The following is a 15,721-nucleotide window of genomic DNA, read 5'->3' as shown; positions in this document are numbered from 1 at the left end:
GTAGGTAGAACTACCACTGTATTTACTTCCCATTCCCTACCTCTTCCTCCTGAGCTATGACGGCTGCAGATGGCGCTCTGCATTCAGTCTCTGTGTTGAGCTCAGCTGACATCTTAGACCGTGAGCCCACTCAGTCCTGTATCCTTCTGTCTCATTATTTACAGTACAGACCCAACAATCAACATGAGAACCTTTGCTTAAAATAACCCTGTCTTCTATAGACATCCAGGTATAGCCATGTCCTCTATAGACGCCCTAGATGCCTGGGTTTGCATCTGGATCATTTCCTTTCCACTTCTGAGAACTCCATGCAGCATTTCTAGTGATGGATTCTCCTAGTTTCCCCTTATCTGAGAATGACAGCAGCCTAAACATGTTGTTTCAGTGTCTTCTGGTCTCAGATGTAACCCTGGCTAGCCTAGAACTCTCTAATGCAGACCAGGCTGGCCTCGAACTCAGAGATCTGCCTGCCTCTGCCTCCTAAGAGCATGGATTACAGGCGTGCACAATTCAGGCCCTTGTTGGGTGCCAATGCCCCTCACCCTCCCTGGGACCCTCTGATCTATGTGCACATGTCTGCTCCCAAATCTGCAAACACTTTAGCAGTTTATTTTCCTTCTTTCCCAGGGAGATGTGAGGGACACTGCTTTTAGGAGAAATCTAAAGATGTCCAAATAATGAAGACAAAGTATCACATTTTCAGATAACGAAAACAATTTGTTATCAACAAATGTACAAAATAAGTGTTCTTCAAAGACAGAACTTCTTTAGAGTTCTCTTTCCTAATTTTAAGTCCATAGCCTCAGTGTTCTTCCATTCCTAGCTTTAGTGCGTGCGTGTGTTTGTGTGTAAGGAATCAAGATGTAGCCTCTCACCTGAGAAAAATACTCTTCTGAAATGCGTGCCGCCCACTCGATGCAGTACTCCAGGGGCCGGCAGGGGTTGGACACGTCGGCACACTTGATCATCATCCGCTTGATGAGAGCCCGGTTCTCTGGAGTCCTGAGCATGGCGTTTATGGAGTCCTCATTTTTGCCAGTTTCCTGAGCCATAAGTGAAATCAAAGCAATCAAAACGGGTCCTTCATGCCCAGCTCCCTTACCTAGGGTCTGTGATCTACAAAGTTGAAGACGTCATACAGCAGGTCACTGAATGCTCTTTCCCTCTACAGAGGAAGCACGGCCAAGGGAGAGTTCAGAAGGATCAATGTGGTGATTGTCTGTAATCTAACAAAGCTTGCCTGACGATCAGAGAGTGGAGCTAGTCACTCGTTAGTAGTAGAGGCCAGGCGATGGTGGCACACAGCTTTAATCCCAGCACTCGGGAGACAGAGGCAGAGGGATCTCTGTGAGTTCAAAGCTACCCTGGGCTACAAAAGATTGATCTAGTCTAAAAAGAGAATCAGAGCCAGGCAGTGGTGGCTCACACCTTTAATCTCTTCGGTGGGAGTGACATGCCTTTAATCCCACCACTAGAGAGGAGAAAACAGGAAGGGATATGGCTGGGGGAGAGAGGAATATGAGGCGGGAGGAGACAGGAGCTCAGGACAGAGCTACAGTCTGAGACTTTGTAGAGACAGGATACCCCATTCGGTCAGAGTCCTCTAGCGCCTGGCTACTCCGCGCCTCTTTCAGCTTTCGCTAATATCTGACTCTGGGTTTTTATTATAAAAACCGATTAGAATCTGTGCTACACCCCGGCAGCTCTGGTGACTGGCAAATCTGCCCTTCTTTTTTTCTCAGTCTTTCTGGTGATCCTCCCCCACACCCAATATTGGTAAGAACTCAAAGGTTGGATTTTATCTTTTTAGGATATTTACTTCTCAGGACGAAAGAGCTCTGTGACCAACCGGCCCTTGCTCCCACGGCCGTCTTCACTGGCTCCACGACAGGGGTTTTGAGAACCAGCCTCCAGTGAACCCAGATCACGTTAAGTGACAGTCCCTCATACTGCCTTAGTATCTGTGACATAACAAAGGACACAAAGCCCTTTTCTTTTGATCTGGATTCACAAATGAGTATGGGAACTGTGGAAAGTGTCATTACATTATAATTGCAAAGGGCAGGGGTTGGGATGAGGTGACTCATCCAGCATCCCAGCTGAGCCTGCGTCCCTATGTCCACACACTGTCCTCTGACTTGAGGTCTGCCGTCCCCTTTCTCTGGACAAGGAGATGGTATTGACAGGAGCCGACACCTGCTCCACACTGGGCAGCTCCGACCAGATGTCAGTGTCACCCTTGCGAGGCAGCAGTGGCCTCCATAGCCCGAATCCAGAAATGAGGGTGACAATACCGTCACTTTGGTGATCCCAGCAGAGGACCCTTACAGCCCTTCTCTTGCAAGGCCAGCTGCTGCCACCATGAAATACACACACGGGGAACGGCTGCTAAAAGCCCTCTAGGAGCTGGAGATGATGGTGCGCACCTTCAATCCCAGCATTCGGGAGTCAGAGATAGGCAGATTTCTGTGAGATTGAGCCCAACCTGATATACTTATTGAATTCCAGGCCAGCAAGGGTTACATAATTAGAACCTGTTTTTTTGTTTGGTTTGTTTTGTGTTTTTTTAAAAAAAAAAAAAAAAACAAAAGAGCCCTCTAGGGCTCCAACTGGCCTAGAATGTTCAGAAAGGAGGGAACATTGAGACCGCGCAGGAATGGCAGATGGGAAAACTTGTTCTCACGTCTATTTTCATGATCTGCCATGTTCTCCTACCAGATATCTACATGTTAAATGATTTTTTTTTTAACCAATGAAAAACAAAATTCAACCAGGTGCCATGGCTCACTCCTCTAATCCCAGTGTCTGAGGCTGAGGTAGAAGGGTCACTGAGTTCTAGGCCAGTCTGGGCTACAGAGTCTCTAGACAGACAGGCAGATAGGCAGGCAGGCAAATAAATAAAACAAATTTGGAAAGCCAGATTCATCACGCCCAGCAAAAGCTCTGCAGGGTCTGAGTTCTCCGTGGTGCTGGTGAGTTTGAAGCCTCAGGATGAGTTTCTCTCACCTCATTTCCTTGTGTTGACAAGGGCTTATTAATGCTGTTGATAAATTTGTTGACATGTTCGAAGTGCTTTGTCATTTCTGTGGCCAGGACCATGTCGATAATACCCTGGCGTAGTGTCCGGTAGTCGTTCCTGTTTCAGACAGACAGATGCTATAGGTTACTGATCCAGGCTAGTGGGCTACAATCTGTTTCCCAGGACATATGCCCGCCCAGCTATTAGTCCAGTACCACTCAAGTTAGACTGGCCTGCATCACCAAAAAGGGGTTAGCGATCAGCTAACGGGCAGAATGCTGTAGCTTCCTATCACAGGGATACCTGTGGCATGTAACCTCAGGATAAGATAGGTTCTAGCTGGGACGAGCAAAGCCCTTTCCCCGTCTTTCTCCCTCCTCTCTGAAGACAGTCTCATTCTGTAGTCCAGGATGGCCTCAAACCCATGACTTTTAAGGCTAGGATTACAGGCGTGTGCCACTACTCCAGGCAAGACCCACCATCTCCATATTCTTAACGATGTGCCTTGCTTGCATGAAGGCACCCGGAGACCCAGAGAACTTCGGATCGCCCTTCCATTACCCTAGTTGGCAAGCCATGAACACTGTTCCTCCACGGCCTCTGCTTCAGTTCCTGTCCCAGGTTCCTGAGATTTCCCTCAGAGGATTTCCCTCCGTGATTGACGGCTGTCTGGACATGCAGGATGAACAAACCCTGTTCTCCCCACGGTGCTTTGGCTGCAGGTTTTACCACAACACTAGAAACCCTAGGTCTCACGGAGTCTCTGGAAACTATGTGCTCACAGCAGATGTGAGTACAACTTAGAGTCTCAGAGGTGACCTAATGTACGACATGGTACAGTAGAGTTTTGTCAAGTCAGGACACTCTTTAAAAATTCTATATAAAATTTTCCTTAAAAATCCAAATTAAAGTATTTCCCATGACACTTTTTTTCCTATTTGAGCTCTACTGTGTATTAGGCACTGGGCTAGATGCAGAGTTACTGATGGGAAAGACATGTGGCACTAGGACTGCAGAAGTGAGCATCTACTCTGAGCTGGAGGAAGTGGCATCTGTAGGCCTGAGACAGGAGGACTTCACGTTTAAGGTCAGCCCAGCCTAGCCCATGTAGTGAGACCCTGTCTCCAAATATCTAGCTGGACATTAAACACTCAGTTTTTGTTGGCTAGGGATGGAGCCCAAAGTCTTGTACATGCTAGGTGAGTGTACACCCCTGAGCCATGCCACTTTTTAAAATCTAGTTTTATAAATGTGACAAGTGCTATAAAATGGACTTGGGACTGAGTAATTATAAGTTCCAGTTAGCATGAGGATCAGAGAATGCTTCCTCAGGGGAGTGACTTGTGCACAACAACAAAAAGTGTGCTGTGTGCAGGAGGCAAAGAGGGGTGTGCTAGGCAGGCCCTCCTGGGCAACTCTCAAGGCCTCGGTTCAGCCCAGCATGGGTTGCGGTGGTGGAGCAGCAGGGGGGGCTGACAAGGAGAGCCTGGTCCTGGGTTTGAGGGTGGAGAGGGTGCTGAACCAGTCCGCTCTCACCTGTCCATGTTTTTAAAGATATTGCACATGTCGTTTTCAAGGGTCAGCTGGAAGGCCAGCGCTGCATGGTGGCTCTCCAGCACAGCGGTGTCATTGTACAGCACGGCCAGCTCATTTCCTGCGTTGCAGAGGAATGAGTTGGTTCGCCCAGGGTGATCCACGTCATGAATGGTGGCAGCGATGAGGGCGGCAACCTCGTCAATTGGATCTAAAGTTTCCTGCAAACAAGAACTCTTTTGAAAACCAGTGCACATGACACGGGAACAAGCCTTCAACGAGGCTTCTCTCTGCCTTTTTAAAGAGATTTCTCTGATTCCCAAGGGAACCACATTGTCTGAGCAGATCTTGTCCCCTCTGCTCTGAAGCAGCCCATCTCTGTGCACAGCTACTGGATCCCGGATCGCCCAGCTCATGCCAAGCACAGGTGAGACGTGGCCAGCCTTCTCCACACCCACTGCAAACCAGAACCTGGGGTTCCTGACTTAGCCATAAGTATTCAAGTCAAAATAATAACTTCAAAAATAAACACGCCTTATATTAGTTGGGAGCTGCCCTACCTTTCCATTCCTTTTCTGAGCTATATTTTTTAGCTAACATAATAAGGTCTTATGGATTTGGTAAAATGATCTGGAATTTCTTCACCTCTTCCAGGGCTCCAAAAAGGTTTATATATAGTTAAAAAAAATTGTCAAGAGCTATTTAACAGGGCTGGAGAGATGGCTCAGTGGTTAGGAGCACTGACTCCTTTTCCAGAGGACCCAGGTTCAATTCCCAGCACACACATAGCAGCTCACAACTGTCTGTAACTCCAAGGTCTGACACTCTCGTGCAGAAAGACATACGTGCAGGCAAAACACCAAGCACATAAAATAAAAATAAATTATTAAAAAAAGAAAATTTCAAAACATTTGTCCTTGTGGTTTTATTTCTCTATGGATCTGAGTTTTCTCAGCCATTTTGCATGTGTAGTGATTGATAGCCACTAACTGTTAAGTCTAGTTCTGTTGTGAGTCAGCATCTACCACTATAAACTGAGCTTCAACACTATGCCCAGCGTGAGATGTTCAGGGTGGGACCGGGGAGATGGCTGCTCTTCCAGAGGACCCGAGTTCCATTCTCAGCACCCACATGGTGGCTCACAACCATCTACAGTGGGATCTGATGCCCTCTCCTGGCATAAAGTTATACATTTAGATAGAACACTCATAAAATAATTTTTAAAAAGATATTCAGGAGCCGGCAAGACAGCTCAGCACGTCAGAGTGCTTGCCGTCAAGCCTGACAAGCTGAGTTTGGGCCCAGAGATCCAGTGGTGGAGAGGGTGGACTTCCACATGCATGCTGTGGGGGCATGCATGGTCTTGTGTGTGTATGTGTGTGTGTGTGTGCGCGCGCGCGCGAAATTTTTTTTACAAAAGATATTTGGAAGTATTTTATAAACATGAAAATAAGGTATACATCTAATAAGCTTGTTTTATGTTTTATAATTTCATTTAAAATTCTAAGTTTTTCACTTTGGCTAGGTGTAGGAAGTTAAGGCCTACCAGGCCAAAAGGAGCAAACCTGGAGTCTGCCTGGCGCTGTCAGAGGTGCTGACCGTGCCTAGCCAATGAGGGGCAGCCACACGATGTCAACCGTGAATGGATCGGAACACCCGAGTGCTGGGAGAGTGCATAGTTTCCCCCACTGTTAGATTAACCACACGACTCTGCTGTGCGCCTTCTACCTGACTCCCAGTGTCTGAGACACTGACACTGCACTTTTTCACCCCTCCCCCAGGAAGACGCTAGGGCCCAGCAACAGCTGGGGACACTCTATGGTGTGAATTTCCATAAATGCTTTCAATATCATTTTAAGCAAGGCCTGACTGTGTACCAGTAGCCCCAGCATTTGGGAGCAAGAGGCAGGAGGATAAGGTATTCAAGGCAACACGATGAATCCAAGGGCAGCCCCCGGCTACACAAGACCCTGTCTCAGAACTATATCTGTATTGTTTTAGGCTAGCTCTGAATCTGCTCAAAAGCAACAAACCCCAGCAGAGATCACTCTGTAGAAGCTAAGTCACTTTTACCCAGACCCTCCCCCGCCATGTGTCTCTGAGCAAACAGTCCTCTCTCTGGATTCTTACCCCACTTATGGGCTTGGTCTTAATCTTTCAAATGCAGGAACCGGGCTAGAAGTTAGAGGTTCGCTCTCTCACTTCCCAGCATGCAGCCCAGGGTTTGCTATGGCCTGAGCAGTTTGGCCTGTATGTCTGAGGCACAGGGGAGGGAAGAGGAGGGTGTGCTTAAAGGGGAATTTATCACAGGGGTGTGTTTGAAGAGCTCCAGCCATATGGTGTGAAGTTTGAATTTCTGTGGCAAAAGGAAGCTGCTCATGGTGGTCACAGTCAGATGTGCTGTTCTGGAAAGAACGCAATGGCAGCTCTGTGAGGATGCTCCAGAGGGGCCAAGAGGTGTGACAGGACCTCACTGGGTAGGAAAATGAGAAGGAGCTCTGTCTGAGGTCAGATGGTCAGACAGGGAGGGGTTTGGTGGTGAGGTGGTGAGGTGGGGATTCTGGCTATCCTGCCCTGTCTGTTGACTTTGTCCCCAGAGGCTGCATGTTGCTTCTTACACTCTCATGGACCGGCTGAGCATGCAGGTGAATCTACCAGTTAGCGTCCTTCGCATGCCAACTGCGCACACGCGAGGACTGAGTGAGACAACGGAAGCAGGGGCGCTAGACTCTCCCTACAGGTGCTGCTAAGGCAGAGCGCAAACACTGGCTTACCTTTATTTTGTCTCTGGAAAGGAAATACGCAGTGGCGTGGAGCACGTCAGCAGCATGCGTGGAATTGTGGTAGGGGTTAGACGCATGGTAGTTGGCTTCAATGATCTGAAACCACGACCTCAGCATCACCTCGGAGCATCGTAAGAACTCGCAGATCCCAAAACGAGTAAACGTTTTGAGACCTAGATAAATCAAAGGCCTGCAACGAAAAATACAAAAAATATCCGCGATATAAAACAAAGCAAAGTCCGGGGTCCCGAGCTTGAAGAGATTCAGGACCAAAAGCAAATCCAAGCCAACTGCAGAATACCCAGAATGCCCTGCTCGCAGCAGTGTCATCTCCAGAACCGTCCCGTTCCCAGACTCCTGGCCCCGTCTAGAGGAAATAACCACCGTGACTACAGACTGGACACAGCCACACGTCAGATGCCCGGCCACTCCAACAATCCGAAGTAGGTGTTACAGTCTAAAGGAGTCTACCCTGAGAAGATGACCAGCTACCAGCAGGTAAGGCCCTTCCTTAGATGGCACTTTGATTTACTGGCTTGGCTTGGCAGGTTAAGAAATCTGTCCCGTGGAAGCTATCTCAGAGGTCATTACAGAACTCAACTTGCTCAGCCATAACACAATTTTCACAGATGTAACGGTTCTGGTATGTGAACTAGGGGCTCTGAGGCTCACTTGTCATGGGGTCACACCTGTCCATTCTGCTTGGCTGTGTGAAGTGGGGGGTCTCAGTACAGACAGCTCACCCAGTGGGATGAGACCTGGTGAGTCATCTCTCCCAAAACCAGACCACACCCCTGGCTGACACTGGTTGTGGGCGTCCAGTCCTATGTGCCAAGACCCCTGTGGTTAACAGCTTTTACTTGGCAAAACCCAAACTCCCGCTCTGCAACCGTAAGCCGATGAGTGTAAACTACAGTGGAGTGTCCCTGTGTGGGCCAACAACATGGCAACCAAGATCCGAGACTAGCTTATCAGATGTGTAACTAAGAATATTTGTTCTAGGCTTTGGGGCAAGGGATTCTTTGTTGCTACCTCATATAGTACCACACACTAGAGGAATTAGAAACCCATGTCACAGGGAAACCGTTATCTGAGGAAGCCATCACAGCTAGGCAAACTGTCTGTGTGCCAAAGATTCCCACTACTCCTTCCTTGGCCTCTGTCCTCACACACACCAATGCTGCTCGGGCGGCTCCCTGTCCAGGCCCTGGGAAACCAGCTCAACACACCTATTCTGAGTAGCCGCTTCCAGCTCAAAAATGTCGAAGTTCCAGTTTTCTTCGTTTTCTATGGCCAGGGCAATCCGCGGAGGGATATCGTGAAGGGAGACGGAGGTGGAGACATAGCTTGGAGTCGGCTGAAGGTCTGCAATGTGATGTGATTTGGAGAACAACATTAGCAGGTTTGTGGATCTGGTGTCTGGGTGGGAGCAGTGCTGTACTGGAAATGGCGGCTTTGTTTCTGGGGCGCTACGGCACACCCAGAACTTACTGGTGAGAACAATCCTTCAGCCTGGATTGCATTGTTACAGTGCTCTAATGGAGTAAAAACATAACTTACGTTTTGCTGCAAGAACATACTCATTTCCTGAAAACCTTCGTAAGCCATCCTGGTGGAAATCAAGGAAACAAGAAAAGGCCTGGTTATAGCTTTTCTTCTTTCTCCTAGATAGCCTGGGTAGTCAGCCCCAAAGGATAATCCAGCAACCACTCCAAGGCTGCCAGTCCAGCAGGCTGCCCACATTTCTTTCTCACCTCTTTTTTGGGGGGGAGTGCGAGAGGGTGGGGAGCATTTTAAGACAAGATCTCTCTGTATAGCTCTGGTTGTCCTGGAACTTGCTCTGTAGACTAGGCAAGCCTCAAACTCAGAGATCCGCCTGCCTCTGCTGGGATCAAGGTGTGTGCTACCACTGCCCTAGCCTTTTGCACCTTCTTTCTTTTTTAAGATTTATTGAGACAGGGTTTCTCTGTGTATCTTTGGCTGTCCTGGAACTCACTCTGAAGACCAGGCTAGCCTTATACGCACAAAAATTTACCTGACTCTGCCTCCCAAATGCTGGGATTAAAGGTGTGCGCCACCATGCCTGGCTTCCTTTCGCACCTCTAAGTGGGTTTCTCGTCTTGCTCCCTGAGTACCACACCAATCACCCCACCCTCTTATGCTCCAGTCCCACCCTCTCATCCACTCCCACCCTGCCCTCCCCATGCTTACCCCTGGCCTACAGCCACAGTTAGAGGCTACCACTGGCAATCATCCTACCTTCTAGAATTTACTGTCCAAACCTTTGAAATCTAGTAACTTCAGATAGTGGAAATTGGGAGGGAATAAATTTTACTTCTGACTAAGACAGCTGGCAGGACACAGGCATAGTCTGTCTTCCTTGTGGGAGCTCTGCTCCGGACAGGCTGAGGTGGTTGGGGTCCAGGGCTCCTCAAGAGTTTGAAAGGCCTTAAGGCCTTCATTCCTGCGAAGTTACCCAAAGGCTGTGGTATGCTATGCCCTGCACGCTGGCACTTTTTTAAGCATATAAGCGGGCGACAGCTCCGTTTTACAACTTGTCGTGTAGCTTTGTGTTTAAGGTGTGATGCTCTGTCTGTTTTGCTGTTTCTTTTTTGTGCTAGGATGGAAGGCAAGGCTCTGTAGATGACAGGCAGGCACTGTCACCACTGGGTGACGCTCCTTCCACTAACACGAAACGTTTGATAGCTTTTATTTTTCTCAACTTTTAAAATCATAATAAGTCTCCGTGTCATTACTAGGGGCTGGCAGACCCAAAAGGAAGTCCAACAATTAGGGTGTGGAGGTGTACACCTTTAACCTTAGCACTCAAGAGGCAGAAACAGGCAGCTCTCCATAAGTTCAAGGCCAGTCTGGTCTTCCTAGCAAATTCAAGTTCAGCAAGGGCTATATAGTGAGTCCTTGCCTCAAGATGAAACAACAAAACAAAATAAATAAAGAAAATACTTTACTACAGCTGACAATGTCTTATTTAAATAAATGCCTGTAAAACCCTAAGTAACACTGGTGAGCAGGATCAGCATTTCTCTCCTGCTCCCAGATGAGGCTCCCTGGGAGGGGAGCAGCAGGCAGCCAGGCCCAGCATAACTGGATACAAACCATGGAGGGGGAGCAGCATTTACCAAGCCCTGATTGCCTTCCAGAGCCCTGTTCAGATAACCTCTGAGAAAGCACACAGGAACCCACGGCCAGTAGCACGGGCAAACAGACTTACAGACATTAAGCCCCCAACGAGGTCGGTGGCGTGAGGATCATCCTCAGCGTTGAACTGTGGTGAATATAACTCAGTGGTCCTCAGAATCTCCAGCACACGGTCCAAGGCTTCCGTCACGGGGGTGGGGCTGTTTTCCTGGGCAGCGTTGATAATATTGATTACCTGCACCATGGAAACAAAAGACAGCTTTGTCACCTTAAAAACAATCCTAGAGCAATCAAGAGTCGAGCTGGTAATAGTCTGTAATTATGCCACTATGTTCTGTTAGTTACGGTGTCTCTGTCACCCATCCTCTGCTCAGAGGTGACATTAAACAACTGAAAGAGCACTCTTTTTTTTTTTTTTTTTTTTTTTTTTTTCCTCATGGTTTATTTTTTTTATATATATTTAAAAATTTCCATCTCCTTCCCTCCTCCTCCCCCCTCCCTCCCCTCCTCCTCCCCCTTCCCTCCCCTCCTTCTCCCCCTTCCCTCCCCTCCCCTCCACCCATACCTCCCCTCCCTCCCTCTCAAGGCCAAGGAGCCATCAGGGTTCCCCACTCTATGCTAAGACCAAGGTCCTCCCAACTCCCCCCAGGTCCAGGAAGGTGATCGACCAAGCTGAGAAGGCTCCCACAGAGCCCGTCCATGAAGAACAATCAGAGCCCAGAGCCATTGTCCTTTGCTTCTCAGTCAGCCCCCGCTGTTGGCCACACTCAGAGAGACGGGTTTGGTCGCATGATCCATCAGTCCCATTCCAACTGGAGTTGGTGATCTCCCATTAGTTCTGTCCCACCGTCTCCATGAGTGAACGCACCCCTCTCGTTCCTGACTTTCTCCCTCATGTTCTCGCTCCTTCTGCTCCTCATCGGGACCTTGGGAGCTCAGTCCAGTGCTCCAATGTGGGGCTCAGTCACCTTCCCCATCTGTCGCCAGCTGGAGGTTCCCTCACGGTCCTGACTTTCTTTCTGAAAGAGCACTCTTATTTCCTGCAGGTGCCCATTTTTTTGTCAGGGGAGCAATTCACTGGGACTGCCGGGGACTTGCATAGCCAGTGAACACCAACCTTAGTGATGGGTGCCTCAATCATCATCGAGTGTATCCGGGCCAGAGAGGAATGTCTTCTCTGATTGGAAACTGTGGAGAAAGGGTGGGAAATCAGGGTGTGTCCAGTCCTGGGTTTCATCCCCCCCTCCCACACAAAGGCACGGGAGTAACTGTGCACAAACTGAGCTTTCCTTCCTTCCCTTTCTGCACCGCCAGCTCCGGTCTAGGTGCTGGGATGCACGCACAACCCCATGGCCTGAACTTGTGATGTCATAGGTCAGAGAGAAGCGAATGGAACAATTTAGCAAGTCAAGGCCAAACCACCTTTTTTTGGTGTGTACAACAATAAGGCTCTAGTTACCCCTCTTGCTGCTCTCCAGGGTCAAGATGTTCTGGAAGACAGCTCCTTACGCCCTTTGGTCAGTAGAAGGAGGGAGCGATCGATTAAGCTTTACCACTTACTAAAATCAACTTCTGGTTCAGATTTCCAAGGTTCTGTCTAGTGCTGTCCTCTAGTGTGTTTATTTTAGGCTCATCAGGCAACATTACATTACAACTAAGACTTTGTTGTTCCTGTCCAGGCACGGCATTTCTGAGCCGAGAGAAGCCCGGACAATGCACAGGCAGGAAAAGAATGTCCCAGAGTGCTGGTCTCTGTGAACACCCCACTGCTAGGAGTACCAAAGGCCAGAAAGGAGGAGAGAATGTCCATCAAGACAATGCCTAAGTTTCAACTTGCCTTCAGAGAAACTAAGCCTTGCTGTCTAAGGTTAACCAGGCCAGCAAGCCTCAAATGCCCTCAGTTTGGAGAACCACAAAACTCGAATCTAATGTTAGTGACCAGCATACGGCTGCTGACTTTACATTTTATATAATAAAGGCACTAAACAAAATCCCCACTGTCTTATCATGATCAGAAAAGGATTTGCTCCTATTCAGGAATGTAACAGAGCTGCTAGACAGCACGCACTGTATTCTTGAAAATTTCTAAGGTAGGTTTCTAAGGATGCAAACTAAAATATGTGTTAATTAGCTCAATTTAGTCATTTCACAGTGTAAACACATTCTAAAATAGCATGTTGTCTATGATAAATAAACACAATTCAAAAATTTTTATTTTATAAATAATGTGAAAAAAAACAAATAGCATAAGTGCAGTGAGTTCAGAAATGCAGAATTTTCTGTGTGATACAGAGATGCCCCGAAGAATCTGCAAATACACTCACTATTCTAGTCTTACAATCAGTAGTCTACCCAAGTTACTGGGTAAAAGGTCAGTATACTAAACCCAATGCATCTCTCTGTACTAAGGCCCCATGGTTAGAAGTGGTAGTAAAACCTGTTAAAATGCCATATAGAGTTCTGTGCAGGAGAATGTGGGTCAATGGTCTTGTACCCTGTAAAGATTTGTCAGCTGTATTGCTTCAATAAAATGCTGATTGATCAGTAGCCAGGCAGGAAGTAGAGGTGGGGCAACAAGAACAAGAGAATTCTGGGAAGAGGAAAGGCTGAGTCTGCAGTCGTCACCCAGACACAGAGGAAGCAAGATGAGAATGTCTCGCTGGTAAAAGGTACCAAGCCACGTGGCTAACACAGACAAGAATAATGAGCTAATTTATGATATAAGAATTATAATTAATTAATAAGAAGCTTAAGCTAATAGGCCAACTGGTTTATAATTAATGTAGGACTCTGTGTGTTTCTTTGGGACGGAATGGCTTCAGGACTGGTGGGTCAAAAACCCCAGCCAACACAGGAGGGGCCCACAGGCCTACCCCTAGTGAGGAGCTATTGTCAGTTAATGACTTCTGGGGGAGGGAGAATTGTTCTCTTGGGGAAGGTGGCCTCTGGAAGGTAGCCTATGCCTCAGTGATTGGCCCATATAAACACAGGCAGCACTAAGTGAACACAGTGGGGGGGGGAGGGGGAAGCAAGTAGCCTGCTCCTCTTGTGAATGCACAGTGCTTGATCACCAGGAAACAAAGCTTGGGGGCAGGGTCCTGTGCTCAAGACCCACACAATCCGTCTGCCACTCACCTTCACTCGTTCTAGAGGAGACTGCTTTGGCGTCTATTGAATTCTTCCTCCTGTCTTTATGTTTGCCTGCCTGATTATCTGTGAAAACAAGGAAAAGTATAAACCATTCCTTTACAGAGATGTTAGTGACATATTAGAACAGACACCAAGCTAAGTCTGAGGAGTGAAACAACTTGAACATCATCTGAGACACCACAGAAACCTGCACTGTGCACAGAAACAGACCATACATACACACCTCAGTTTTGAGGGGCTTCATTTTCTCAAAACCATGAAGAAACAACCTTAGGAGAGGTTCTCCTATTGTTAAATGAAACAGAGGAACTTTATCCTCATATACTCTGTCTCAAAGGAGAAAAAACAACAAACATCTAATTTTCTCTGCAACATCCTAGGAGAATGTTCTTCTCTTTCCTAGGGTTATACATATGTGCAGCACAGTTTGGGGTACAGTATAAGGATAATTAGCCTTTCTCCCCAATTCTGCTTTTCTGTATAAGATGCCACTGCTCTTCTGGGCTCCAAATACGAGTTCTGTGCCTCCTCGCCAGCCCTTCCCCATCTGTCCACTGACAGAGCGAGCCTGACCTTCCTGCCCGCCCTCTTTGTCCCTGTGGGGGCCTAATGTGGTGCCGATGGCTAAGTGAACAACTTATGTCCCCATCTTACACAAAAGGAAACGGAGCGACCAGCGGGTGGATGCAAGGAGTGGCAGGGCAGGCCCTGAGTCCAGTCCTCCCCGGAGGTGGGAGCATCTCTGCCTCTCTTGGTCCTCTTGCCTGATTCTTCCTCTGCCAAGGCACGCTCCAAGTGCAGGCCCCAAGTGCTCCTCTGCACGACAGAGAAGGCTCTTTCCCTGGTTTGGTTTGTAGTGCTGGGACTGGAACTCAGGGCCTCGAGTAAGCTAGATGAACACTCTACCCCTGAGCCACACGTGCAGCTCTGCCAGAGTCTCGTCTCTGTGCACGCGTGTGAGCTCGCAAAGGCCACTGGTGACCTGTGTGTTGCTAACATCTTGCTAGACACAAGTGAGCCCTCTTTCTGGCCACTTCTATTTATAGAAACCACACTCCCCTGGCTCACTGTCCACCTAGCATTTCCTAAGATTGGCTTCCAAAGGTTCTAGCCCCACTCCTTTCTCTTTTAAGCAAACACAACCTTCTTTACAAAAAACAAAACAAAACAAAACAAAAACCCAAAAAACCCTCATTGCTTCCTGGAGCTCTAATTCCCACGTGGCCATTTTACCTCATCCTCTCCTGAATCCCAGACTCACATCTTGATGGGCCATTGGCTATCTCTGTTTGGATACTTTCCAGTTATTGCAAATTAAACTCATTAACTCGTCCAAGATGAACTCATCCTTTCTAACTCTGCTTTTCACCCCCAGGCATTAGACACAGTCAGTTTCCTACAGCCAGCCCTACTCTCTAGACCCCCATGAAGTCTATATTGTATCAGTTCATCCCCCAAACCCCTACACTCTGCAACAAACTACTTACATAAGAATGCACATTTCTCATGTTGCCTCCTTTCCCTAGTTAACTCTGCATCTCTGGGAAGATGCAGTGTGGGTACCGTAAACGTCAAGGAAACCTTCCCGTATGTCTTCCCCATCCATCCCATCCCATCCGTGCAGACAACTGGCTTTACTATTGCCTGTCAAGACAACTGCGAACAATCTGGGAGCAGAGCACTGTTTCCTGGGAGGCCGGCAACGAAGCCAGCACACCGCAGATGCCCGGTAACTACACGTCTGCTCCGCTCGACACCTGCAGAATGCCATGTGCAAACGAAAGGACTGTTGTGTGGAACTCAAAATCCTCCGGGAGATTACCTCTGCGGCCTGCTCACCCCCCCCTTCAAGGGGCACTGCCTCTCAACCACATGCAGTGGTGAGTGTTTCCTTTCTCAGGGCTTCACTGGCACTGGCGACTCGTGTTACACAGCTGTCTAGTGAGTGGCCGTGACCTGTCTGCTCCCTCTCAGTCACTCAAGCAGTATTTACCAAGCACCTGCCCCACGGCAACACCTAAGCTGGGCTGTGGTTTAGATCTTGGCGATTCCTCAAAGACCCATGTGTTAGAGATTT

General features: G+C 48.2%; 1 protein-coding gene across 3 annotated transcripts in view; it reads right to left on the bottom strand.

The window, feature by feature from the left end:
* Positions 1-15,721, bottom strand: part of Pde8a (phosphodiesterase 8A) — a 113,542-nt gene that overhangs the window by 5,139 nt on the left and 92,682 nt on the right. For all 3 annotated transcript variants that reach the window (XM_038314329.2, XM_038314331.2, XM_038314330.2), the window contains exons 12-20: positions 13,630-13,707; positions 11,612-11,682; positions 10,568-10,729; positions 8,896-8,944; positions 8,565-8,700; positions 7,327-7,525; positions 4,556-4,773; positions 3,007-3,136; positions 876-1,043 (exon numbers count right to left, since the gene is read on the bottom strand). In XM_038314329.2, the coding sequence (XP_038170257.1) occupies positions 876-1,043; positions 3,007-3,136; positions 4,556-4,773; positions 7,327-7,525; positions 8,565-8,700; positions 8,896-8,944; positions 10,568-10,729; positions 11,612-11,682; positions 13,630-13,707 (1,211 nt within the window). The remainder of the gene's footprint in view (positions 1-875; positions 1,044-3,006; positions 3,137-4,555; positions 4,774-7,326; positions 7,526-8,564; positions 8,701-8,895; positions 8,945-10,567; positions 10,730-11,611; positions 11,683-13,629; positions 13,708-15,721) is intronic.

The sequence above is a fragment of the Arvicola amphibius genome, chromosome 12 (assembly GCF_903992535.2).
Source record: "Arvicola amphibius chromosome 12, mArvAmp1.2, whole genome shotgun sequence".
Taxonomy (NCBI): Eukaryota; Metazoa; Chordata; class Mammalia; order Rodentia; family Cricetidae; genus Arvicola; species Arvicola amphibius.
This window is presented reverse-complemented; position numbering and strand designations above follow the sequence as displayed.